General features: G+C 41.7%; 1 protein-coding gene across 3 annotated transcripts in view; it reads left to right on the top strand.

Annotated features, from left to right (window-relative positions):
- The window catches only part of LOC109893020 (glutamate receptor 1), a 78492-nt gene that overhangs the window by 55420 nt on the left and 8375 nt on the right, over positions 1–14697 (top strand). For all 3 annotated transcript variants that reach the window (XR_004210338.1, XM_020486007.2, XM_020486006.2), the window contains exons 11-13: positions 1266–1756; positions 13193–13391; positions 14241–14488. Coding sequence is in view for 2 of the 3 variants with exons in the window: in XM_020486007.2 (XP_020341596.1) it covers positions 1266–1756; positions 13193–13391; positions 14241–14488 (938 nt within the window). In the remaining variant the exon portion in view is untranslated. The remainder of the gene's footprint in view (positions 1–1265; positions 1757–13192; positions 13392–14240; positions 14489–14697) is intronic.

Raw genomic sequence — 14697 nt, 5'->3', positions numbered from 1 at the left:
CCGGATTAACATCTGCTAACCATGTGTATGTGACAAATAAAATTTGATTTGATTTGGGCATACCTCAGTTTGGGAATACCTGCATCACAACCTTCACTATAGCTCTTCCCCAGTGATATGCTTCAATATTCAACCAGACACTACTTTAAACCTATTTTTAACCTAACAAATGTCTACAAAAGACAATGATCTCATTAGTGGATGTTTGTCACATACTAAATACACAAAACAAATTCAATGTGGCTTTTCGTATAAATACTGTTCTGTTCTCTGGAACACGTACAGATCTACATTGTACGTGATGTTGCTGCTGTAGCCAAAGGACATACTGTGGTGCAGTTTATTTATTTCCAATACTATGTAGGGTTAACATAAACATCTTTGAGAAGAATAACAATGTGTCGGAGAAGTGTGTCACAGCTTGGCTTCAGCCAGGACACAATGTGTCCCTATGAGCTCTAAGATATGTTCTGACAAAGGTATACTATACCTCTCAATTTACATGTCCAGCAGCTCCCTCCATGTCAAAACATAACTACAAAATGCAGATGGGCCCAGACAGGCTGTCAATGTTGAAGTGGTAAGGTACCAAATAGTCGGAAGCTGTTGCCCGTTACCCCCCAAAAAGTTGAGTAACAGGCAACAGAATGAGCACAATACAGTAGCTGAATGTGTATTCCAGGAAGTCTGTTATTGAAAATGTCCCTTACCAAACTGTCACTTCCCATATCTTACATTTTTTCATGGGAATCATGTCAAACCCTATTTCTCTGCCCTCAGGAACTTGAGATGAAAGATACGCTCTAACAGTGTGGTCTAGGGTAATGTAGAATATGTTCTGTCCATACAATGACAGAGGTGCTGGGTGGACTCAACCAAATCAAGTCTCGCTTGGAGGGTTTTTGTTTTTTCTCTCAGAGTAGTAAGCCTAATATTTCTTGAAAGCGATTCATTATTATTCAGCTTGAAAAGACTGAGTGTTTATGTAAGCTGGAGCTCTCTAGAGAGAGATATCTCAGAAAGTCCTCTCTTATGAAAAGAGAGTTTACTATTACTGTTGTGTATGCTAATCACTGCCCATGGGAATAGTTATTTGCATTCCTTCACCTCACCTTAGGAAATACTTTTGTCATCTCCACTTGAAGACTTTATGGGTGGAAGGACGAGTACAGAGATGGGATTTCTGAGTGTAGGGATACTGTTGGTGAATTGATTTGAATTGATGGATACATAGATAAACACGTAATTATCTCCTTGCCTCCTAGAAAGCGGATGTGGCAGTAGCCCCGTTGACCATCACCCTGGTAAGAGAGGAGGTGATCGACTTCTCCAAGCCCTTCATGTCCCTGGGCATCTCCATCATGATCAAGAAGCCTACCAAGTCCAAACCTGGAGTCTTTTCCTTCCTGGATCCTCTGGCCTACGAGATCTGGATGTGCATTGTGTTTGCTTACATCGGCGTGAGCGTGGTTCTCTTCCTGGTCAGTCGCTTCAGCCCGTACGAGTGGCAGGGGGACGACTCCGATGGGGAGGAGGGTCAAGAGCAGCAGCAGAGACAGCAGCACAACCAGCCATCGTCCTCCAGTCCCAGGAGAGAGCCAGGTCAGTCCCAGTCCCAACAGGGCCAAAACCAGGGCCAAGGACAGGGACAGGGCCAGGGGCAGAACGAGGGGCACACCAATGAGTTTGGGATATTCAACAGCTTGTGGTTCTCTCTGGGCGCCTTCATGCAGCAGGGCTGTGACATCTCGCCAAGGTAGGTGATCTGTTTTCTACCCCTGCTGTTAACTGTAGTGTTTCTATTAACAACGTTAACGTCCTTCCTCATTCATCAGTATTACTATGTGTCATCATCAGACATAATCTTGAATTGTGTTTTTTTTTTTATTGTTGTACTTGAGTAATACAGTATTTGTTAACGGTGAGATCCTCCATACAATGTCTTACAACAAAATAAATTATTATGATTAATTCCAAGTTAATGAAAATACAATTAACCCAGGTAATGCGTGAAAACATTTGAACTGATAAAGGCAGGTGACCATTGTCAATCTACTGCAACTGCACTCTGCTAAAGATAAATCCTCCAGTGTGATGAAATGCATTGTCCACCCCATAACCCCTTCCACATGGTGATGAACTAGGTCAAGAATACAATAATTACCCCACAGTGAAGACAGCGGAGATGAGTCATCAGCAGACAGGATACAGAGGCATCCTGCAGAACAGGACAGAAGCAGAGCAGAGTGACAGACTGACTGGCAGACACTATGGCTGGACTGGGCCTTGAGGAGGTTTTGTTCTATTGACAACCCACGGCAGTAGTAATGAGGTCCAGGCCAGACCCAGGCCATGGGTACCCTAGCCCAGGTCAAGCCCCAGGGCCCAGTGCATAGAGTCCAGTGCACAGAGTCCAGTCCGGGCCAGGAGGCTGCTTTTGGAGGGGCTTGTTGTGCTCTTAGCAGGGCAGACAGGGACATCAACAGACGCTTCTCAGAGAGGAGATCCAAAGGTTTCCTTAAGATAGTGTTATTTTAGAGGACACAAAAAGGGTTTCTTTTTCATGCTGATTCTCTGTGAGTAGATATGTCAATTTCAAAAGAAGAATTGGAGTAACTAAATAGATTCGGTTATGGTGCTTACCTGATGCATTCCTTCCAGTGAGTTAACAATAAAGCAACCCTTTTTTGACATTGTGCCACCTGTGTATCTCACAGAAAGGAAATGACAGACACATATTGGATTGCAATTGCTTTGGTCGTATGTATGTGTCTCCTTACGTACTGCTCTCTTGGCATAGGGCAGGAGTTCCATTCTCATTATCACAATTCCCTGCCCTGCGCCTTTGTTTTCAACTGACCATACTGTCCTGCGTCCCTGCCTGCCTGCCTGCAGGTAAAGACACTCTGATCCTCGCCTTTGTTCTTTCATATTCCACTGTCACCTCAGCTCAGTTAACATGTGTGTATTATACGTTTATCCTCTCATAAAGTCATATGGGGATTCTTTACAAGATCAATAGTGCCGGTCGGTTTGGTGAAGTTCCTGCTGATGGCTCACTGCCTCCCCCTCCTCTGGGCGCTTGGCTTGTGCTAACTGCTGGCTCCTCAGCCACCGTCTGACATTTAGGTAGGACATGTGTATCCTTTTACTTTGGGGGAACTAATGGGCTCAAATTAGATTACATTTGCAGAAAGCTGCCTGTGACAGATGTTGTTTTCCCTGTCATAGATGCGTCCATTTAGCTCTGCCAGAATGGTTAAGCTTCAGGAGAAGAACCTCCCAAGCACTCCGTCTTAGTTTGTACTGTACATGTTTATTTTCCTCTCCCCTATTCCTCTGTCTCTTTATACTCTCCGACCAGGCATGGTGGTGTACTGCAGATGGGTGATTGCTCTAAATCAGATCTTTACAAAGGCATTGATCTTCTCTTATCTGCTATTTTGCCCAACAGTTAAGTGCCTTCTCCTCAGTTGACTTGCTTGGGAGCGCTCTCCCACTCTCTCTCCCTCTTTCTATGTCTGTCTCTCGGGTTTCATAGTCTAAGCCTCTGGGCGGACGGGTGATTTGACTTTGTCTCCTAGGCTGTCAGAGGAGAGGAGGTCTGCCTGACACAGTGGTGATTCACCTCCCTGCTACCTCAGGGGGTCAGACAGTGATGAAAGAATTCAGTGGGATGAGGAGCTCTTTACCCATGGGGCCAGAGCACAGATAAGCTACATTCATGTCTCTCACACATAGTGGGTCTCTTAATCAGTAACACATCACAATGGAGGTACTACTTATATAAGAACACATCTCCCATTAGTTTGAAGACTCTTATGCTTCGCTCTTTCTCATTCTGAGATTGTTTACGGCAAGAATCTGCACTGAGTATACCAAACATTAGGAACACCTTCCTAGTATTGAGTTGGACCCCCCCCCAACCTCATTGCCCTAAGAACAGCCTCAGTTTGTTGGGGCATGTACTCTACAAGAAGGAATTCCACAGGGATGTTGGCCCACAGTTGTGTCCAGTTGGCTGGATGTCCTTTGGGTGGTGGACCATTTTTGATACACATGGGAAACCTTTGAGCGTGAAAAACCCAGCAGCATTGCAGTTCTTGATACAAAACTGCGTGCCTGACACCTACTACCATACCCTGTTCAAAGGCATTTCAATCTTTTGGCTTGCCCACTTGCCCTCTGAATGGCACACAAACAATCCATGTGTTAATTGTCTCAAGGCTTTAACCTATCTCCTCCTCTTCATTTACACTGATTGAAGTGAATTTAACAGGTGACATCAATAAGGGATCATAGCTTTCACCTGAATTTACCTGGTCAGTCTGTCATGGAAAAAGCAGGTGTTCTAAGTGTTTTGTATACACATGTAGGTTCTTCAGTATTGCATACATTTCACGGTGTGCAATGTGAGGCTGAGCGAGTATGTACACTACAGTGATGGTACTGTATCTCTGAGGGGGTCTAATTTGCTGCTGAGATGTGGGGGATTGTGAAAGGTCACCTGAAGGTCAGTATAAATAGAAAGGTCAACTAGCTACCCATGCTGGGGAGTTCAGTGAGAAGGCCTGCAGTGCAACAACTCAAATGTTATATATAGACAACAGCTCTGAGGGAGCAGTTTAAAGACTGGTCGGCCAGCTGCGTTTGGCAGGATGTTATTTGTCAGAGAATGCGGTAACTAGCAGACCTGCCATGTTGTGCATAATGATGATAATCTCCAAACAGCCAGATCGAAACGTGACTTTGAAGAACAACATCTTTACAAGAGCAATGGGAGACGGAAGGAGCAGCTTTGTGGGCAAACCCCAGCTATTTATTCATGGTAAAAATGTGTTTGTTCTCTGTAAATGTCAGCACTGCCACTTGGAGAGGGCTCGTCACATTGCAACCCACAGGAGCCGCTTAACGCCTAGTTTAACTTCTGAGGTAAATGTCTGTGTGTGACATCTTAATGCATGCTGATTACAGATTACTGATTAATTTAACAGACATAAAGCTGCATTAATCCATCCATCATTAATGAATTAATTCAGTATGTACACTGAGTATATCATACATTAACAACACCTGCTCTTTCCATGACATACTGACCAGGTGAATCCAGATGAAAACTATGATCCCTTATTGATGTCACTTGTTTTAATCCACTTCAGTCAGTGTAGATGAATGGGAGGACACAAGTTAAAATCTTGTTAATCTACCCATCGTGTCCGATTTCAAAAAGGCTTTACAGCGAAAGCACACCATATGATTATGTTAGGTCAGAGCCTAGTCACAAAAAAACATACAGCCAATTTCCAGACAAAGAGAGGAGTCACAAAAAGCATAAATAGAGAGAAAATGTATCACTAACCTTTGATGATCTTCATCAGATGGTACTCATAGGACTTCATGTTACACAATACATGTATGTTTTGTTCGATAAAGTTCATATTTATATCCAAAAGACTCGCGTTGGCGCGTTATGTTCAGTAATATTGTGCCTCGAAAACATCAGGTGAATTTGCAGAGCCACATCAATTTACAGAAATACTTATCATAAACTTTGATAAAAGATACAAGTGTTATGCACAGAATTAAAGATATACTTCTCTTTAACCTCTAGTGACACACCATCCGGTGAACGGGACCGTTGTCATCATCTGACATTAATTAGCATAACGCAACGGACATAAATATTACTAGAAAATATTCCTATTCATGAAAATCAAAGTGAAATATATTGAGACACAGTTTAGCCTTTTGTTAATCACCCTGTCGTCTCAGATTTTAAAAATATGCTTTACAGCCAAAGCTAGACAAGCATTTGTGTAAGTTTATCGATAGCCTAGTATAGCATTTTGTCCAGCTAGCAGCAGGTAACTTGGTCACGGAAATCAGAAAAGCAATCAAATTAAATTGTTTACCTTTGATGAGCTTCGGATGTTTTCACTCACGAGACTCCCAGTTAGATAGCAAATGTTCCTTTTTTCCCAAAATATTATTTTTGTAGGCGAAATTGCTCCGTTTGTTCTTCACGTTTGGCTGAGAAATCGCCCGGAAAAACGGTGAAAAATATTCCAAATTAGCTCCATAATATCGACAGAAACATGGCAAACGTTGTTTATAATCAATCCTCAAGGTGTTTTTCTAATATCTATTCGATAATATATCCATCGGGACAATTCGTTTTTCAGTAGGACCGAATGGAGTAATGGCTACATCTGTATTTTACGTGAGAATCTCTCTGGGAGCATCAGGTGACCACTTGCGCAATGTAGCCGCCTACGGGTATTCTTCAACGTAAATGCGTAAAACAATGTCACAATGCTGTAGACACCTTCGGGAATACGGAGAAAGAGTAATCTGGTTGATAGCCCATTCACTGCTCAACACATTGGAGCACTTTCAAAACATGAGGTACTTCCGGATTGGATTTTTCTCAGTCTTCCGCCTGCAACATCAGTTCTGTTATACTCACCGACAATATTTTTACAGTTTCGGAAACTTTAGAGTGTTTTCTATCCTAAGCTGTCAATTATATGCATATTCTAGCATCTTGTCCTGACAAAATATCCCGTTTACTACAGGAATGTTTTTTTTTCTCCAAAAATGAAAATACTGCCCCATAGTCACAAAAGGTTAATGCAACCGCTGTGTCAGATTTTAAAAAAGCTTTACGAAAAAAGCACACCATGCAATAATCTGGATACGGCGCTCAGACACAAAAACAAGCCATGACAAACATTTATTGTGGAACTGGGATTCCTGGGAGTGCATTCTGATGATGATCATCAAAGGTAAGTGAATATTTATGATGCTATTTCTGACTTCTGTTGACTCCACAACATGCCCGCCATGTTTACTCCATACACCAAGGAATTGAGGCTATTCCGAGGACAAAAGGGGGAGGTGCAACTCAATATTAGGAAGGTATTCGTTATGTTTGGTATACTCAATGTATATATGACAGCTAGAATTAGAGCAAACACTAACCTTTTTGTTCTCCCCTGTGTAAAGCTGATGGGATTCTCTCCCATTCAATGAGGCAATCTAATAGTTTGAGTTTTACTGAGGGATTGAGTGAGGCAGTGAAGAAGTGACCGTGTTGATTATGAACACCTTCGCCAGCCCTCGCCCCTCTCACTCTGTCTCATACACTCCTCTTCTATTGCTGGAGGAATGTGTGCTGCACCTCTAACATTACGGTAACGTTTCACACCATATTAATGTAATTTACTGGACAAGTATTGCATACTTACCTATGTCATAAGAGGGTTCTGTAGATAGGTGAGTTGTGAAAGGGTTAAGATGGGTTTTAATATAATTAAATATAATTTGTCTTCTTCTGACAGCACATCTTTTGCCACTAGCCAGGGTGATATCAACTTATTGAAATAAATGTGTATGTGTGTGCACACCAGTAGTGGTCGGTGCCATTTAAGATGAGAGGACACTTTTTTCTTTCTTTTTTTCAATGAGCATGGCCTCGTTTCTTTTACCACATATTGGATGACTGTCATTCATATTCCATTCACCCAGTTCAATGTAACAGTGATAGGTTTAAGCTACAACATGATACTCAAGTTTTTCCTATACACATCATGAGGTTGCTACAACCTAGCCTATGAATGAAAGTTTATAACGTAGGTGCACACAAGTCAATCATTTTTTGGGAGGTGACACTTGGACAGTCACACATTCAATACCGCCTTGCACACTCTTGCTTGCATCTAGCTGATTTAGGGTGTAATTATTAGTCCAGCAGTTGCAAATGAGAATGTTCTATTAGACAAATTCAGTTATGTTTATCCCCGTTTTGTTCCATTTGCTTCCGTTTAATAAGCGTTTTTTCCCAACAGAATCGGCAGAATGAATACACCCCTCATCACTTGTAAAAACAGTTCACTTTCATAGCAGCCACGTTTTATTCCTTCTCGCATCTACACACTCTCCTCCTCTCACCTTTCCCCTTGGCTTGTGGACTTAAATGCACAACACATCAGCTGTATGTGACCAGGCGACAAAACCTTTCCAAGCCAAACCGTATCATAACTTCTACACAGAGCCTACATCGTTGTCACCTTATTAGAGAAAGTAATGTCATAGACAACATAGCTAATGGAACTGAAGCATTAGTAAACCCACTACAATCATGCAGTAATGTTATATTGTACAGTCAGTAAGCAGTTTAGCACTTACACCTGCTGGCCCCAGTGGCAATAAATGAGTAAAACCAAAAATGTACCTTGCCTGGGAAGAGTTCCAGTGTTGTGTTGGATAGTCATAGCCATCTAGCTAACATAGTATCCCTTGGTTTGAGCTGGTGTTTGAGTAGGCTGAACTAGCTTGCTGAATTTGCTAGCTAAGAAAGTTCAATTGAAAAAAATCTTTATTTATCTCTCTCTTGCTTCTCCTTAATTTTGGAATAAATTGATTTGTTAAACTGTTAAACTATTGTCTTTCTCTTTGAGTCAGCTACTCACCACATGTTATGCACTGCAGTGCTAGCTAGCTGTAGCTAATGCTTTCAGTACTAGATTCATTCTCTAATCCTTTGATTGGGTGGACAAAATGTCAGTTCATGCTGCAAGAGCTCTGATAGGTTGGATGTCCTCTGGAAGAAGTCATAATTACTGTGTGAGTATATGGAAGGGGGTGAGAACCATGGGCCTCCTAGATGTTGTATTGGTCAATGTACCCAGAGGAGGACGGAAGCTAGGTGTCTAAACCATGGTGCTTCCCTACAGAGTGATGTTGAAGCTACTGTAGACCTTCATTGCAAAACAGTGTTTTAGTCAATTATTTGGTGACATTAAAATATTTAGTATAGTTTTATCTTAAAAGGATAACTTTTTACATTTGTAAAAAAATAAAAAATAATCGCTGAAGAGGATGGTCCTCCCATTCCTCTTCTGAGGAGCCTCCGCTGGTGTACACAGTGGAGAAGGATCACTGTGTAATCATTGGCTAGTCCGCCTGTCCTCCTGTCTGTGTCTGCAGTGAGCCATGGTCTTGAAAGGGTCAGATCTCCAGGCCCCAGGCAGATGTGATCATCAGCGTGACCAGATGCCCAGACGCTCCTCTTCCTCCCCCAGGCACAGCCTGTCATTTCAGCTCTGCAGTTACACACACCCCAACACCCAGCCATCCCATAGCTACAAACTTTTACACTCACACATTCTCCTCCTTTTACAGTACACACTGTTTCTCCGACCCACACACGCACACAGTCATGCACGTACACACACACACACACACACACACAAACTCAACCCTGCGTGCCTCACAGCCCTTTCACAGTGCAGAGGTGACCCAGTCACCCTGAGTGTTATGACATTCTCAACATTGTTTAGCAGAACAATAGTTCTGTCAAAAACAGAGATGACCGTCCCATCTGAGCTGTGTACTGCTATCATTGCACTGTCCTGTTCAGATAATACAGACCTCTGGAGACTCGTTACCTGCTCAGACTTGGCTGAAAGACCTACTGACTTAACACTGCCTCCCTCTGATGAGCTCAAATGTTTGGAGAGGACAGTTCACCGCGACGGAGAACTTAGTGTGTGTGTGTGTATGCGTGTAGCACACACTTGGGAAATTATGTAATTTTCATTTTACTGTTTCCATTGGCAATTTTGTGTATCGTTATTGTACCTCATTACCTCTTATATTGAATTGATGGCAGTGTTATAGCTATCCACATTAATATCAACCCTGCTGACCAGTTAGTTGCATTTTCATGAAAATGTAAGTAAACAAATGTCAATTTTAGAAGAGTTCCCCGCTGCTAACATGCTGGAAGTGTAACTGGACGACCATGCTGAGGTTTTTCCCATCTTGGGGCTGGACCTGGAGCATTCCCCTGTGTCCAGTTCTTGTGCCTGTTAGCTGCCATGAATTGAAGTTGAAAAGAAGAAATGGCTTATTAGTGTGCCTGCTGAAGGCAAGAACACTCTAGATTTCTTACATACTTACGTTATTATTATTATTATTATTCCGCTCTATCTAGCGCTTAAACTGCTTATGTTATTAACACCAAATCAACGTTAGAATGTGCTGACAGACCACTTCAGGTTCCTTAAGAACGTCTTTTTGAAACCTCATACTTTTTGTACTAACAACCATATTTGCATAAAACTCAATGCAAGTCAACAGCTATCGACTTGAATGGTGAAACATTTGAAAATGATACGCATCTCCTCTTTCACCGTTTAAACCAACGATAAGATGTTGAGAACGACCCTGCTTAGATTTCATATCAAAGGCTTTTTGATACAATTTATACTTTTTGCTATGTATATAAAACGTACAATATTTACATTCGAGTAAATGGTGACAATAAGAGGTAGATTTTCACAGTGCCACTACTTTCTAACCGTTCAAGATAGAAACTCTAAATGAACTTCATTATTTAATTTCTCTGTCTTAAATTTCTCTGTCTTAAATTAGCTACCAATGCATTTCAATTGCAAAAAGGGGTGAGACTTGAATGGGGCGAGACTTGAATGATAAAAATAAATACAAATTCTAGACCCATCTCCTCTTTCACCGTTTAAGCTATCAACACCAAACCAACGTTGAGATATTCAGACTGACCCAACTTATATTGTTTGCATTCAGATTTTTCAACAATAACAATTACAAATATGATTTGCATAAAATAACATGGGTTTGAATAAGAACCATAGGATTACAATGGTAGCTATTCCAAATGGTCCTGCTCCTTGGCCAATTACAAGACCAACTTTCAAATCTTTATGAACTACAAAGCAATTTAAGTTGCCTAAATTAGCATATAACTTAATGGGTTCAATGCCAACTATAAAAACACAGTGGTAAACATGTTAAATGCTACTGCTCTTTAACAATATAATCTACAAACACTTAAACAACGTTAACATCTATATTTACATAAATTAGCATAAAATAACCCACCAACTCTTGAATCGTTTAAGAGAGAGACACCAAAACAACTTTCACATGTTCAAGCTATCATATCCTATGAATAATTCAATCAATTAATCAATCTATCAATTCTCCCATCTACCTACTTTTTCAACTATAACAAGTCACTACCATTACTACTGAAGTTACTTCCAGTACTATAAGTTATTTCACAACCACAAGCTAGCAGACACACATTTTCTTCTGGAAATGTACTTCTCTAGTTGTTTTTGCTTTCCTTTGTTGGTATTATCAGTGGCATTCTCACATGCCACCCCCCCCACCCCTATTCCTGGGCTCCCTCTGTTGTTGCTGTTTTTAAATTCTCTTTTAGTGTGTGAGCTGCATTGTGCAGCAGGGATTCGGGGCAATAAAACAAGCTTTTGTTCAGCAAATCTTCCAGAGAAACGGTTGCAGTGATTTCTGGATTTGGAAACAGGTCTGTGGGTGAGGATGTTCTTCTCTCCCCGAATATGCAGGGTGAATCCAAATACTGGAGTCAGCTTATCCTCTGCTTTGATTAAGACAACAGAGAACAACACTTTGCTATTTTTATTTTCACACAATTACTGCTTTGGTTAGCTGCCTTGCTGCTTCCAAGAGAGAAGTGTCAAATCTGCATTTACCCTCAGTGCTCCTGTAAGGCTGAACGCCATTTGCTACAGATCTATCAGCTTTCCCCATCTTCCCCTCGGCCCACACAACTTTCATGTTTGTTTACGCCTGATCTGCCTGAATTTGAGAAGATTGTTTCATACAATGCATAATAATTGGATGGGTGCAGCCTACAAAAGACAATCCAACAATACATGTTTCTGTTTACATAAATGTGATCACTGTTTCGCAGCGACGCTGTGATCTTTGGGGCAGACATGCTGCAGCAGCTCTCTGTCCCTGCTGTGGTTTAGAACACATTTGTAGCAGAACGTAAGAAGGCTCTCAGATTTAGACCTAGGATGGGTTCAGGGTCCTCATTTATCAAAGGTTTGCGTGCGCCAGTTTTCCCGCAAAGGTTGGTGTTGATCCCTTTTGAACTTGACGAGAAAGTATGCGTATCTACATGCAAATCTCAGACCATGCGCACGCACAATTTCTAGCGGTTGATAAACTTTATTACAAGCAAATATAGTCATTTTGGGGAAAAAAGTGTTGTTTGACGCACAGGAATTCCAATAATGGTAGTCTAATAAAAACATAAATGTAGGCCTAATGATAAAACAGATGCATTTGCCATTGGAGGAGATCAAATAGCACCATCCCACCTAATATATTTTACTTTTATTATATAGGCCTAAATCAATCATACTACAGGGCATGTTTCTCCTTTTCTGACATGACTGGTTTATTCCCGCTACACAACAAATATCAGGCTACCATTTATCCATCGCTCATTTGATAGTCGACCACGCTCAAAAGTAAATAGACCAATAGCCTATTTAAAATATTTGACAGTATCGGTAGGCTACAGCATTTCTGTGTGTAAGCAGTGCAACATCATAGCCTGTTTAATCTCAGAGCCTATACCGAGGCAGGAGATAGAAACACAATCATTCGTCTTTTGCATAGACGTGTGGGCTGTAGGCAACATTTACATGGAAATTGTTTGAATATACAATCGATCTTGCAGATTGTGCGGCCAGTGTTTGGCACTTATAAGCGGGTTGCTTTTTCAGTTTGAAAGTCACTGCAAAAGATTAGCCATTGTGCTTTCTTTTATAAACTGACATGGCCCAGTTCCAACATTTCCAAATCATAGAGCAAATTAGGGTTTTTGTTACCATAAAAGTTGAATGGAAGTGTTATAGGTGCCTCCTAAGAAGAGGTAGGTGCAGGAGTCAGGTGAGCAAGGAAATTCCAGTTTGCACAGTCGTTTATTATAAGTCCCAACCCACCAAAGAAATCTCTACTCCTAAATAAAGGACCAACGGTACAACGACAGTGAGGAAAAAACCCTGTGGCGCAAACACGCCCCCCCACCCCCTCTCTATTTTAAGAGCATATATTTTGCTCATATTGTGTATGTTAGAAATCTCACTAAACCTGTGGCATTGTGAGAAACTGTGATTATCCAATTGATTGAGTGGTTATCCGTAGTGTCAACAGAATGCAATGCAGTGTCATTGTGTGCCAAGAAACGATTCGTTTTACTCTTGAAAAATGGATTTGTCACTCATCTCACGCAGCACTTTCCCTTTTCATTTGCTTCTATCGTAGATTGGCAATGTTTTGATAATTATAGATACCTCTCTCTTCTCTCTAGGTCCCTCTCTGGTCGCATCGTGGGGGGCGTGTGGTGGTTCTTCACCCTCATCATCATCTCCTCCTACACGGCCAACCTGGCTGCTTTCCTCACAGTAGAGAGGATGGTGTCACCCATAGAGAGTGCTGAGGACCTGGCCAAGCAGACAGAGATCGCCTATGGTACCCTAGACGGAGGCTCCACCAAAGAGTTCTTTAGGGTGAGCTGCTGCTCTAATCAAGTCAACTCAAATTGTATTTGTCACATGTGCCGAATGCAACAGGTGTAGACTTTACCGTGAATTGCTTACTTACTAGTCTTTAACAGTTCAAGACAAACTAAAGTAAAAAATGAAATAAAAAGTCACAAAAGAACAATAATGAGGTTATATACAGGGGGTACCGGTACCGAGTCAATGTGCGGGGGTACAGGTTAGTTGAGGTAATTTGTAAATGTAGATAGGGGTAAAGTGACTATGCATAGATAATAAACAGCAAGTAGCAGCAGTGTAACAACAAAGAGGGTGCGGGGGGGGGGGGGGGGGGGGGGTCAATGTAAAGACTCTAGGTGGCCATTTTATTAATTGTTCAGCAGTCTTATAGCTTGGGGGTAGAAGCTGTTAAGGAGCCTTTTGGACATAGACTTGGCGCTCCAGTACCGTTTGCCGTGCGGTAGCAGTCTATGACTTGGGTGACTGGAGTCATTGATAATTTTTTGGGCCTCTAGATGTTATCACTGAAAAAGAATAGTCATTTAAAAAATATATATATTTAACCTTTATTTAACTAGGCAAGTCAGTTAAGAACAAATTCTTATTTACAATTATGGCCTACCCCGGCTAAACCCTCCCCTTACCCGGATGACGCTGAGCCAATTGTGCGCTACCCTATGGGACTCCCGAACACACCCGGGATCGAACCAGGGTCTGTAGTGATGCCTTAGACCGCTGCGCCACTCTGGAGGAAGTCATGATGTGGCTATATAGTTTCTGATGTGACGGTTACATTCTCAAAGAGCAAATCTGTAGCCTCTATAGTTCACTCAAGTCATTCATGTTTTTGCACCCCAGAGATCGAAGATCGCCGTGTTTGAGAAGATGTGGTCCTACATGAAGTCTGCCGACCCGTCAGTGTTTGTGAAGACCACAGACGAGGGCGTGGTGCGGGTCAGGAAGTCCAAAGGGAGGTATGCTTACCTGCTGGAGTCCACCATGAACGAGTACATCGAGCAGAGGAAACCATGTGACACTATGAAGGTGGGCGGGAACCTGGACTCTAAAGGATACGGCATTGCCACGCCCAAGGGATCAGCACTAAGGTAATTACAGGCTGGTCACATCACCATGACGATCGACCACATGTTGTGTTTTACATGTGAATGCCAAAGACACAATGAGGTGAGTGAGCTTACATAAATTATAAATTATTTTCCAGATGTAATTCTAATGTAGATAATAATGAGTGAAGAGATAATTGCTTCAATACATTTAGTTAAATGTTATATTAATTTCACAATTCATGGGTAAA

This window comes from Oncorhynchus kisutch, linkage group LG6, assembly GCF_002021735.2.
Source record: "Oncorhynchus kisutch isolate 150728-3 linkage group LG6, Okis_V2, whole genome shotgun sequence".
NCBI classification, from domain to species: Eukaryota; Metazoa; Chordata; class Actinopteri; order Salmoniformes; family Salmonidae; genus Oncorhynchus; species Oncorhynchus kisutch.
The sequence above is the reverse complement of the archived record's forward strand: the minus strand, read 5'-3'. Positions and strand labels throughout refer to the sequence as shown.